This window comes from Sesamum indicum, linkage group LG8 (genome assembly GCF_026168435.1).
Source record: "Sesamum indicum cultivar Baizhima isolate 11 linkage group LG8, ASM2616843v1, whole genome shotgun sequence".
Taxonomy (NCBI): Eukaryota; Viridiplantae; Streptophyta; class Magnoliopsida; order Lamiales; family Pedaliaceae; genus Sesamum; species Sesamum indicum.
The window spans coordinates 23,763,498-23,777,159 of NC_142664.1; the positions used below are offsets into that span (position 1 = coordinate 23,763,498).

Sequence of the window (13,662 nt, forward strand, 5' to 3'; positions counted from 1 at the left end):
GAAAAAAATCGAATGTCTCAACATTTACTTTACATCAAATTCTTCTTTAATATTCAATAGTACCTAATAATAATATTAATATTAGTAAGTGGTCAATTGTACAAAGACAATCAATCGAGTAATTATATGGCAGAACGTCTCAACATTTACTTTACATCAAATTCTTTTTTAATATTTGATAGTATTTAATAATAATAATTATTATTATTAAGTGATCAACTGAACAATAATAACCAATCAAGTAATTATACGACAGTCTTTGTATAAAACAGAAATTTTTTTATCAAAATTTGACTTCTAAATTATCAAAAAAAAAATGATATTACTATTCAAAATGATGGGAATAAATAAATATGCTATTTTCAAATTAATAAAAAGTAAAAAAAAATAAAAGCAAACAAACAAAATTTGATTTGACTATTTATTTATGTATGGGTGGGGGTTGGGGGGGGGGGGGGGGAGGGAAGATATCCGCACCACAATTTGCTATGGCCCAAACCTAGACTTCCCATCCACATAGTAATGAATGAAGCTTTGATGTGGCAATGATGATGATGATGTCCTTGGACCCTAACTATCTACTTCTGTCCTCAACCTCCAACCCCATCTCTTTCATAGGCTGCTCTCATGTTCATCTCCTAGTTACCTTTCTACCCCTGCCTCCCACCTTCAATCAAGTGTGTGGAATTTTTGGTGGAGGGTAATTTGGGAACTACAAACTACTTCTTTTTTTCAAAATTTAGAAGGACAATATTATAAAAGATTTCAGACAAACTACAATTTCCCTCCATGTCATAATTGTAGTCGTCGTGATAATTACAATGAAGCACATTGTAATAGATATTTTTGCTATTTTCAAATTTTTTTATTCTTTTAGATTTTTTTTGTAAAGGTATTGTTAAATCAAGTCGAGATAGTTTTTACACAAAATTGGTCGATGTGAGAAGGAATCAACCAAAGGGTATGATCAAGGGGTTAAAATCTTTTTTATGTTTCCAAGTCAGCAAGACGTAAGAGTGAAGCAACTTATTAATTTACAGAAATAATTGATATAAAATAAATACATATTTTATTTTTTATATATAAATATACATAAATAAAAAGGAATTAATTGGTTAAACCGGTTGCAGCTACTTAAATAAAATAACCTATTTGCTACGAAATATTTTTTCGGCCAAGAACTCAAAGTGTATTATGTATCCAACTTAATCACCACAACCCCACAAACACAGTAAGAAGTAGATCCAAACGCCATTGGATCAGGTATTATAGATCGACTACCACTAATCTATATAATATATCATCATAAAGTAACGAATTCTACGGTTATTAGTGAAATTCAAATTCATGGTATTAAAATGAAAAATTAGTGAAAATTAATAAATCACATTGGTTTGACATTTTGTATTGATATTTAGTATACAATATATAAGAGTTGATCATTAACGGGTCGAAATTTGGGTCCCAGAATCTACTTTGAAGTCAGATATATCAGATCTATATAAAAAATACGAATTATAAACTACATTGATATTATCTTTAAATAAAATAAGTGATGTCGTGTTTTCACTGCATTTTACCATTATTTTATAGATTTCAATACTTTGAATTCTCTAGAGCAAATAGTTGACAAGTCCCATCAAAATATTTTTATCGAAAAACCCTCCTATTTCTCCTAACTATTTATCATGCTTAAGAGTCGATTTCAGTTACCATCACATCCCAAACGTCTTCACCTCAAAGATTTAATAGTTTTTAAATAAAACATATGTCTAAAGAAAACACTAACAACAATTGATTGTGTTTGCTTTTTCTATTTTTATTTTTTTGTCCATGTCTTAATATAACTAAAGGCTTCCTCCAATTTTTTGCAGCTTGTTTGGTTCTATTTTCAAAATAGTCGTTTTTTCCCTTCTTGAAACGACACCGTGGTTGGCTTTTTAGCGTATAGTGAATACCATCCCCACAAAAGTTCATATAGACACTTTTTTAGTTGGTCCAGCACTCGTTTTTTCATTCATATAATAAATAATTTTTAATATTTTAAAATATATTATAAATAAAAATAAAATATACGAACTAATACACTACGTTTCAAAAAAAGACAAAAGAAAGAAAATATAACAACTTAAGAGTATTATATATGAAAACAACAAAAAAATTGGTATAGCGGTGTTGCAGAAGTTGTTTGTGAGTGAAAAATATATTTTCCTATTATATTAATATAAATATAAAAAATAATATTCAAAGTATTGACAATAAATAGCACTATGTTTGTTTTCATTTCCAACTTATTTTCGAGACAAGTCAAAACATACCCAATGTTTGTCATCATTCAAAAACACCTTATTTAGGTGTTTTTAACTGTTTTAGCATAAAAACATACATATATATACACACACATATATATGTAAATATATATAAAAAAAGGCATGATTGGACAATGAATAGTAATTTTTGTCTCCCAAAACACAACATTAAATATATAATACTTATTTTAAATTATCTCCAAAAATAAATCCAAACATACATACTATCTCTAACACACACTTGTTTGTCTTTGTTTTTCTCTCTCTATTTCCACAAAACACTCAGAAAACGAATCCAAACATTATGTAGCTTTTTCGACATATCTTGCCAATTACTATAAATATAATATATCTATATATATGTATATTCCATCTTCCAATGACTTCTCTCATTTTCCATTACCATAATATTTAAAGTAACAACCACTAATTATTCATTTCTACCCTAAAAAAAAAAGAAGTAATTTTCTTATAATATTTAACCCAAAATAACACTAAACCCATCATTATTTAATTTATTTCATTAAATAAGAAAGAAACACAAAAAAGGAGAGAAGGGAACAAAGGGACCCTTATTTTTTCAATTATTATCTTATGAATTTTAATTATCAATAATTAATATTTGTTAGTTATCAATATCAAATATGTATAACTAATTAACAACTATAAATACAATAGATCAATAACGATTATTAAAATAGACCAATACACACACATTAATGAGATTCGAATCAAGTCATGAGACCTCAATTTCGCCAACTAAACTAACCTTTGTTAGTTGAGACAAAGGGACGTACCACCCATCACAACATATTACTTTGCTAACGGAATCAATTAGATAGAAATTAAAGGCATTAGGACCAAGTTTTGTATGTCTAATCCATAACAATTGTGGATCAACTATAATATTTAGATATGTCTAATCCACCCAAAGTTTTAGGAATCAAAATTATAGAGATGAACAACTTTAATTAGTGTTATCACATTGCAAAAATGATTAGACAGAGAAGTAAAGTATTGTTTCCATATTTCCTGAATGCACTCCAATATCAACTTTTGACAAGTAAATGTTGGGGCCAATAGAATCTTTCAAAGTCCAGAAGTGGACCTCTACATGAAGAAGCTAGAAAAGATAGGGTATCATTGCTTCTCAATTTTAATTTTTTTTTTCTTATATATTTCATTTTATTTATTTCCTGAAATATTTTTCTATCAGAACTATAATTATCTGTAAGAAACATTTTAAGATGTATTAATTCAAATATATTTCACTAATTTGAAATGTATTAATTTAAAAAAGTATAATAAGGCACTTCACAACATATTATTAGTCCAATTGTAAGCAAGCTGGGCAAAGATTTATGCCAATATATAGTGTTCAAAACTTCAAAGTTACATTTGTTGAGAAAGCTCTAATACTGGGCACATTTTGCTCATGTTTTTGTCGGAAAAATATCACATGTTGTGCAGTATGTGAAAAATATTACATCACATAACCTTTAAATATCACATGTGTACTGCATTTGATTTTATTTTTGACAAAAAATTTGGTAGAAAAATAGTTATAAATGACAAAGTATAAGATTTCGTAAAGTTGACATGGTAGATTGGCACAAAAAAAAAAGATAGTATTAAAGTGTAAAAACGGTTATAATTCAGATGGAAAATTGGAATTTAACCTTTATTTCAATAATATTTTGTTGTCTATTTCATTAGTAATTATAAATTAATTTTACATATTTTAATAATGAGTAAATTCTAATTATTTCTTAAAAAATTATTATAATTGTTAGCCATTAAAATGTAATTAAAATTGATAATAAAAGAAGAAATTGAGAGAATGATGGGAGATGATAAACCTAACTAATCAATGCCAACTATAGATGAAGCAAACATCATGTTATCAAGACTCTTAGATGCATGAAAATTGCCCATATTAATAATTTCTAATCATTACCATTACAATTATTACAACAATTATTAATGTTGCTAAATTGTTTCCGATTGATTCTACCATATATATTTCCTCTTCTAACCTCCCAATTCACTCTAATTTACTCTAAAATTTCACTTAGTATCAATCTTCATTCTGATTTTATCTTTTTATTTTAATCATATTAATTACAAATTAAATTAAAAATCTTTCATTTTTTCCCTGGCCAACCAAAGTGGTTAGCAATTAATTGTTTAAGGTTGAAAGAAAATTCGATGGACCAGAAGTTCCATATAAAAGAAGAAAAAATGACCTTAATTTCCATACAATTGTTGCACTTAATTATCTAGCTCAAAGTAAAAAATTATGACGGATACTAATTAATTATGATGTTGGAATGACTATTGATGATCTTTTTACAGTCGAGATCAAAACATTAATCATACAAAATAATGACAGTGTAACTACAATAATAATAAATATTAATTAATCATAATTAAAATTTAATTTTCCTATTATTTTTGGAATAATTAATCCTGGTAGATAGTTTAATTCGCCATAATTTTTAAATCATAATAGTTTATAATATAAAATTTAATTTATATTTTTCAATGGACCACAATTAAAGAAAGTAATTGATATCAAGAAAAAGATGAAAGTAGTGTCACCTACAATATATATATATATATATATATATATATGTATATGTTATAGCAAGCAATCTCGACATTTATAATTAACACTAATATGTTGACCCCATCTTCATCATTTTGAAATGAAGCAATTTTCTATATGTTGTCGGCTTATGGAGACTTTAATTGAAAAGGTGATTCCTTTAATTATAATTATTATGAGAGGGAGGAATGGGAAAGCCCCCACTACTTCAATTTTAAAAAAGAACACCTGATCCATGTGATATATATATATATAATATGCTTTTAGAGTAAAATTTATTTTAGTTTCTAATATTTAATTTAAATTGAAATTTGATCCCTTGCACATAAATTTTAAAAGATGTAAGTGTTTTAATTAAAAGAATTTATAATTGGAGAATTATTTAGATGATAGCTTGATCAATAATATATTAACATAATTGTTGTGAATTTAATAAGTTTCTTGAGTTCTTCAAATAAAAAAATATTTGAAAGAGTAAATTGGAGAAAAAAGGTTTAAATAAAAAATAGTGCAAAAAATATTTAAACAAAAAAAATTAAATAAGAAAATAAAATTGTGAGCTAAATGTTAAAAAATGGGGTTTATAGCTCTTAGTTATTCAAGTGCTTTTTCATTTGAAAAGAGCGAGAAGTTGGTTGAATTTTGCAAAAGTTATATTTATATATCATTGATTAAGTTATTGTCGAAATAATTGTTTAATTTTCATTATGATAGGTAAATAAAAGGCTTGGGCTAAGCAAGAAATGGACTAAGGCCCATGGAAGCCCATCAGCAATCACAAGGTTTGGATGACCGACACGTGGCAGGATCGAAGCGGTCCAATTGTGTCTGTACGATTAGACCAAGCCCCATAAATACTTCAACAATTATTTATTTTGGGGTAAGCAATCTCATAAACATTTGACCTTTTATTGTCTTATTAGACCTCTATATGAGACCCGTTAGTTGACTTAAGTGTTGGAGTGTCTCTGCGGAATGATCTCAATTCCCTTACCTTGTATTTTTAGGTTATCTTTAACAAAAAAAAAAAAAAATCAATCATAACTTCAATCCCATGACCACGATCAAAAAATGTTTAGGATTTTAGAAAATATACCGATTATTAAGTTTGTTGGGAGGTTTCCAGAACCCAATCAAAATTTTTCAATATTTAAATTAGTTGCGTGCAAGATTGATGAAAATGAATATAAGATTCTCTCACTCAAAATGACATACTTTGGCCAAAAGCAGCTCAAGGTATTTATATAGCCAAATATATATATATATATATATATATATGTATAGGGCCCATGTTTGTGATGTTGACCTTCCAAGTATTAGGTGATCGACAATTGTGGTTATTTGTTATCGAGTCAGACAGGATTGGGTGCGACCCATTGGTTAAAAAGTGTGGATATCCTTATACTATTTGGGAATTTTCAGGTCCTATGAGGGGCAATTTTATTTTTGGGATAATTTTGTTACCCTTCCCTAAATTTGATATAATTATACATGCATTTCTTATAATTTAAGAAATTACATCTAGTATCCATCAGTAAGTACCATTCACGAAATTTGTTGAAATCAACCAAACAGTTGGCTGAAAATCTATATTTACCCTCATTTGATTTGTTACAGGTCAAACAAATTTTTTCTAACTGAATTATCCTTACATATCTTCAAAAGTTAATGCATACAAGAAGATACATTTTCACCCATATAAAAAAAAAGAGTTATTTAACTTGCAATAAGTCCATCATTAACTTGTTTATATAACAAATTTCGTAAATTTACTGACGAATAAATCTATTTGCTTGATGAAAACAAATATTAAGAATATTAATTATATATAATTGCATCAAATTTTAGAAAATAACAGAGTAATTATCCCTTTTTATCTTTTTGAAAACCCCACCTATTAGACCCCTATCATAATGGTCCATGATCTTAAAGTTTCGTATCATTTTAATTCATATTGTCTAATTCATGATCGATGGTACTCATCTTACTAGTAATTAGGGAGTGGGAGGCTCGAGGTGGCGCCGGTTTGGGGGACGCCATCTCTCAAATTTGGTTCTATTTTGAGCGGGTGGCAATGCGTTCTTAATTCACAGGCTATAGGCGACGCGGCTTGACGGCTGAAGGCGGGTGTTGGATGGTTTTGGGCGGGAGAAAAGAGTAGAAGAAGTTTATAGGAATGTAGACTAATATGCTGGGAAAATCTTTTACACTCATAACTTGTATATATAAATTAAAATACTAACTTAAATTAGAAGATGTAAACTACCTTGATGCATTGTGTGTGTCTTTGCGAGTGTGCGAGAGAGATAGAGAGAGAGAGAGAGATGGCAGTGCAGAACTAGAGAACAAGTCCTTGTCCTTTGATACGGTTCTGGTTCTACCTTACAAACTACGTCAGGGTATACCCATCAAGATGATCATGACAATGGATAAGGTCTCATTTTTCTTTGAACTGAATGCTGAAACGCCGGGACCTGCTCAAACGTACACGTACACTGACTTTACATAGGAACAAGCAAATTCCTCTAGGTAAATTCCCTGGCGAAACTGCAGCAATGATGGGTGAAACAAGACTCAACGAGCGTTATCATCAAAATGCAACACGTTGCTTGTTTTCATCTGTATAACTTACATTTAGGTCACTGAAACAAATGGAAGGGAAAACATATCTGCACAGGAGTCCAAGAAACCAGCAATATCAATGAGAAATCTCATCTTTGATGGTGTCGTCTGTCATATCCTCCTCTTTGACTGTGTCAGAACTACCCCTGAATCATATATCATAAAAGCAGTTGAAATTAGAAGACAGAGAGAAGCTGATTACTCATATGTATTTGTTAAGAATTTTCTGATGCAAAGAGATGATGAATCAAAACCCAAGCGGCAGAAAATGCTATAAGCCAGTGCAATAGTTTCTGAATCGAATGAGCATGTTGTTAACACTATTATTCTCAACTGAATTTATTTTAAATATAAGTCACACTAACAAGTTAATGAAAATAATGTAAGGCAGTGCAATGGTTATCACAACTCTATGGCATATCATGTCAAGCCAAGGGTTTTGAATAGCAAATATTTGACACTATCGTAAAACCTCTCGTTTTTGCAAAGGATCTCATGTGGCCCTTTAGTAGCCGTATCAAGTTAGAATTTAACCCCTATACAAACATGTTACCTGGAAAGAGAGCAAACAAAATATTATAGAGCATCATGACAAGTTCACAACACTGGACCCTACCTCAGATCTGTGCTTGTTTGATATGTAGCGTCGCTATTCAAACTTCGCTGCAGAGGCTTCTCGTCCTCGTCATCATCAGATTCATAATCGTTCTGACCACTCCATATCCGGGGTTTCGGTCTAACTTCCATGTCTTCTTCCCTCTGAAAATGAAGATAGATCAGAGTCTGTACAAGGAAATCAAATATAAATTCGTACGACGTAGAGTATTTGCTCCAGCAATTTCACCTCTTCAGGAACTTCTGTGGTTGGAGGCATTGTCTGAAATGGGACGCTGGGCACATGTTGTAGTTTAGAAAGTTGATCAAGTAGCATATTTCTGCAATTTCAACTAATTGTGAGAATACCTTCACATGTAATGGCATAAGCTTATTTACAACTTTACCAATCCATCAAAGTACAGACACTCATTAAATGGGAAGCAAAGAGGACAGAGGTTATAAAGGTAATGCTAAGAAGGCTTATAGCTCAGAGTTCACCTATCAGTTGCTGTCCTGTCAGAGTACTACACATAATCAATTTCCATAAGATAAGTTCCTAGTTTGCTTAAAAAATGCCTGAACAGGTACCCAGTTAACTTAGTAAATTTTGGGGAGAGAATGTGTCGGTGATAATTATTCAACTTATCGGTCAAGTTTTTCATCGATATGCAATTAGACAGAGACAGATAAGATATGGATAAATTTATAGAAGATTAGCCAAAAAACATGTACACAAATATAGTGAAATATAAACAGAGGTGTTTGACTACCAATATTATATACTAGGGACTAAAATAAAATATAAAATTGAGGCTAGATAAGCATGCAGGAACTCAGGAAGTACTGGAATCAGTAGAAGGTTAGGATGAAGACGACAAAAATAACAGATGCACGGAAAAGCTGATATAAGTCAATAACGGAGAACATATCAACATAATTGATGCCTGTGCAAAGTATACAATTTTAAAAGAATGAATCAAATCCTTCAATGAACTAACTCAAAGGAGAAAATTAAGATCACAAGTTTGCTGCAACATGATAACTGTGGAACGAGGGGTTCAAGGACCCAGCATGTAATGAGTGTTTTCTTTGTGAAGAGGCCCCCAGCACACGCAAGCATGATTTCGCTTATAAGCACAATATACTTAAAAGAAACAAAAAATTTTACACCTGGCCACAATGACTCTATCGATTCGGATTCTGCACAAGAACAGGCAAGCTGTGATGGAGGTGGTTGGAAATGGGACAAAACAATAGAGTTGAATAACATCACAGTAAGTTCCACAAGTATGGATGGTAATGGTGCAAAAGCTCACCTGATCTTCTCCAAATCTCTCTCTGTATTCAGATTTTCCATATGGCTTGGTTCCACATGAAGAGTATAATCTGGCCCAAAGTACTCGTAATATTCATTGTATGGCAACCTATTATCTGGTTCCACATCAACTGCAACTGCAGTCTACCACAAAGTGGAAAATTATATATCAGTGGATATTCCACTGAAGTTAATAACCTTTGAATGGTTCAACCGGAAACAGATAAGAATGGAAATAAATGAAAATACACATGCACATTTGCACACACACAGAGAGAGAGAGAGAGGACCTCATAGCACCAGCAACGGGCAACATTCCTAATTGTATATCCTCCCCCACCCAAAACCATAAGAGGAACATTGAACGACCTCAAAAAACGAAGGCAATCAGCATGGCCTTTGACGGACAAATTAAAGCATCCTAATCGATCACCAGCCAATGAATCTGCCCCACATTGAAGAACAACAGCATCTGGCTGGTAGACCTCCATGACCTTCTGGATGATGGGACGAAATAAAGTACGGAAGTTCTCATCATTCACTCCATCATTCAATGGGACATTAAGAGCATAATACTTCCCTGCTGCTGCCCCGATGTCTTTAATATGCCCAGTCCCAGGAAAAAAATCACCAAATTTATGGAATGATACTGTCATTACACGGTCAGTGACATAAAAGGCCTCCTCAACACCATCTCCATGGTGAATATCAATGTCTACATATAGTACACGCTGCAGTGAGAATGTAAACATCAGAGTTCAACAGACATAAAAAGAGGAAAAGTTCGACCATTTTAACCCGATGTCAAGTTGATTTATTTAAAAAAATAATAAGATGTAACCATAAACCTTCCAACATATGAATCAAATCATTATTTGCAAGCAAATATTGTTGATGAGATTGTATGACATCAATTTTTCGTTGAATGCAATCCTAACTGCTCTCTTTCATATCAAGGAAAACAAGGAAAATAAAATCACATAACAAACAAGGAGTAACTATAATTTGCAAACATAATTATGCTTTCCAATTTCAATATTTTCAGCAATATATAATTTATTCTAATTCAAGTTTATTCATTATTGTCCTTTTCTAATTGGATGTTTGTGACCATCAAAATAACCATCACACACATAAAGCCAAAGAGTAACTAAGTTCAAGAGTCCAGAAAAAAATTTCAAACTCAGAACAAGCAGAATCAAAAGATGGTATATACTAGCAGAAGACCAGTAACCTAAACAAAACAAACAAATGGATAAAGCATCATCACTCATTATGTAACACACAAAATTCTCAGAACCAAAAACTGTTCTAGATAGACAAGCCACACGTTCTACCTCGAGCATGCTCACATATATACAGAGAGCATATTCGTGAAGGTATTAGCAAAAATTATTAACTTTCAGTTTCAATTTTATGGGGTGATGATACTTGCACTCTACGTGCTCCAAAATTAATTAGTTGGAAATGCCTCATCTTAAAGTGTCTATTGCAATAACTGGAACATTAATACTCAAAAGTAGAAACAGCAAACATCAAACTTACAACACATGTAGAACTGCACACACAATGCCAACCAAAAAGAGAAAGAAGCTTTATTTAAAATGACTTAAATATGCCAACTAAAAACTAGTAAACAAATGAAAAAGTGCTAATTGTTACCCTATGGACTTTTAACAGCTCAAGGATCCCCAGCACAATATCATTAACGTAGCAAAATCCCGAAGCCTCACTCTTCTTCGCATGATGCAAACCGCCGGCCCAATTAATCGCAATATCAGCATCCTGCCTATTGAGCTTGACTGCAGCACCGATAGAGCCGCCGGCGGAGGCCTGGCAAAAGCTGAATAAGCCGTCAAACACGGGGCAGTCCTCGCCAACATTGAAGCGCTTGAGGTGACGCGCGTGTGTGTGGTCGTGAAGCGTGTCGGGGGAGACGGAGGACAGGAACTCGACGTACTCCGGCGAGTGGAAGCGGCGGATATCTTCGGGGCCGGCGGGGAAGGGGCGGCTGATTTCCATGCGGCGGTGGAGGGCGTAGTGGACGATGAGATTGTGCGCCATGCGGATGCGGTGGGGCTTCATTGGGTGGCCTTGGCCGTAGTAGTAGTCGCCGATTGTTGGCTCGTAGAAGTACGATACGCGCCGCTTCCGCGCGTCGGGGCAGGACGACGGCAGCGACGCGCCGCTCCCGGGATCCATTTCTCAATTTGCAGGGTGTTAAAAGGGGAATAAGAAATAAAGTAGGGTGTGGTGAAGGATTTTGGATTTTCAGAAGGGTTTTAACTTTAAAACTCCCACTCCCTAATCCCTATTGACTTCACAAATTCTACTGAATTGAACCTTTTCTTCAAAATATATAAATTTTATTTCAATAAGTAAATTTCATGTTTATATTTTCACAAATATCGATCATTTATATTTGATATTCTAAAAAAACGATAACCTCAAACAATTCAAGAAGGTAGAATTAACGGCACAATAGTTACAAAGACAAATGAAAACTCTAGCCCAAAAGAAGACCTTTTGGGGGCCAAGCCTAAGCCCAAGCACTCCACCAACCTCGCCTGCACGGATGCCAAGCTATCTCCAAGGGAGTAGACACAACACGTCGTCAGCATTCCTATTAGTCAGCTCAAACGAAGAGTTTGGCTCCAACCAACTCACTCAGAGATCTGCTTAGTTGCCCGCTCCGAAGGGCGAATCCATCATATATCCATAATGAGTCACTTGTCCGCAGAAAGTTACTTCCTAAAACAATCGAGATTTAGTCAAGAATGAGGTGCGGCCTCTTTTCCAATTCCATGAGAGGGAGTGCTCCCCCAACGGATGGAGGTGACAGCTATAAACAGGTCTTTGATCTCATGCCGAAGGAAAACGTAACATTGATACTAACACACGAGAAAAATCACTATCACACAATTATACTTGCTTTTGTTTTACTATGCAATTTTGCTTTTTTACATTCATAATAATCTTTTTCGCGTTTGTTTACTACTTTGAGTGTTTTTGCAGATTCTTTTCTCCAAGGCTTGCAAGAACCTAGGCCCAAGACCTCGAGTTGGGCCCATTCGCAAAAGCAATTTTTTGTTCGCATCAATATTATTAGAACATTAAATACTAATAAAAGAAATTGTGTGTTTAATTAGATATTATTCCCACTAAGTAAAATAGTTGTTCCTTCAGATACAATAAATAAACTTGCATGATTGCTAAAAAAATATTTTCTATACATTTCTAATATATATGAATAATATCAAATAATGTAGCAACTAAAATATAAAAAAGAAAATCTAAAATATCAAATATGTAAAAGTGTGCATTTTATTTGTATTAAAATTTTAAATTATTTGAAAACCCCAAGATTAAGTTTAGATGTGAAAATTTGAAAAATAAATTAAAAGGATGAAAAATTAGTCCAAAACCAAGATTATTTTATTTACAAAAAAAAAACCAAAGTAGCTAAAAGTACCTCTAAGAAACTTTTAATTTTTGGTCTAAAAATAATTCTTTTAGTAATTTTAAAAATAAAAACTGACATTCAAACCACATCAAAATTATTTTTATAAAGTCCAAAGCTAAAAAGCACTTTTGCAAAACTATCCCAAACACTTTCTTGTTATATACACCCAATATCTATTTTTTAAAATAAACTATATTATATTCAATCTTATATTATTTAAAAAACTTATATATATTGCTTGTATATATTAAATAAAATAAAATATAAAATAAAAGTTGGAATAAAAGTCCAATTTGCTCGTCAGAACAAATACCCAAGGCTTCATTTAGATGTACGGATTTGAGAATAGATTTGCAGAAAATATTTTAATAATTTCATATTAAATAAATTTAAAATCTATTACAATTCTGCCGAATACACTCCATGATGAAAATTAAAGAATTTGAAATCTTTTGTCACATAAAGCTAGTCAAATAACTATAGTGGATTTATTATTATTGATGCAAGCAAAGTGTAATATTTCGATCGTTTTGAGTGAAGAATAGTTAAATAAAATGTTTGGAAATAAAAGACTCTAAAAGAGTGAATATATGAGTGTTATTCCTCATTTTTTGTGTATAAGAAAAATTGACATTCAAGTAATACTCTAAGTACAAAATTAAAAGTGTTTCTTTCAATGAAAATTATAGTATGAAATAAAACGTGTAGAATCAAGATACAAAGTAAAAATTGTCTTATCTCATTGGAG

General features: G+C 32.0%; 1 protein-coding gene across 3 annotated transcripts; it reads right to left on the reverse strand.

Moving 5' to 3' along the window:
• Positions 1 to 7,256: 7,256 nt before the first annotated feature.
• Positions 7,257 to 12,305, reverse strand: LOC105179380 (histone deacetylase 6). Of its 3 annotated transcripts, XR_016066899.1 has the most exons (7): positions 11,114 to 12,293; positions 9,742 to 10,182; positions 9,453 to 9,595; positions 8,384 to 8,474; positions 8,156 to 8,298; positions 7,550 to 7,685; positions 7,257 to 7,464 (listed from the first exon to the last, which is right to left on the reverse strand). XR_016066899.1 is itself a non-coding variant. In XM_011102990.3 (6 exons), exons 1-6 carry the CDS (start codon positions 11,651 to 11,653, stop codon positions 7,616 to 7,618), a joined length of 1,428 nt encoding a protein of 475 aa, XP_011101292.1. In that variant the 5' UTR covers positions 11,654 to 12,293; the 3' UTR covers positions 7,338 to 7,615. The 3 variants fall into 3 exon arrangements, 2 of the variants coding, with proteins under 2 accessions (XP_011101292.1, XP_088740204.1); XM_011102990.3 differs by having other exon boundaries at positions 7,338 to 7,685; XM_088884078.1 differs by lacking the exons at positions 7,257 to 7,464; positions 7,550 to 7,685; positions 8,156 to 8,298; positions 8,384 to 8,474 and adding an exon at positions 8,485 to 9,336 and having other exon boundaries at positions 11,114 to 12,305.
• Between the last annotated feature and the right edge of the window lie 1,357 nt (positions 12,306 to 13,662).

Excerpts from the sequence above, each read along its gene's own strand:
- LOC105179380 (XM_011102990.3), bottom strand. The coding sequence starts at position 11,653 with ATGGATCCCGGGAGCGGCGCGTCGCTGCCGTCGTCCTGCCCCGACGCG. Across the intron at positions 8,475-9,452 it reads AGAGATTTGGAGAAGATCAG|AAATATGCTACTTGATCAAC; the intron begins GTGAGCTTTTGC and ends TTGAAATTGCAG. Across the intron at positions 8,299-8,383 it reads CCACAGAAGTTCCTGAAGAG|AGGGAAGAAGACATGGAAGT; the intron begins GTGAAATTGCTG and ends CTTCATTTTCAG.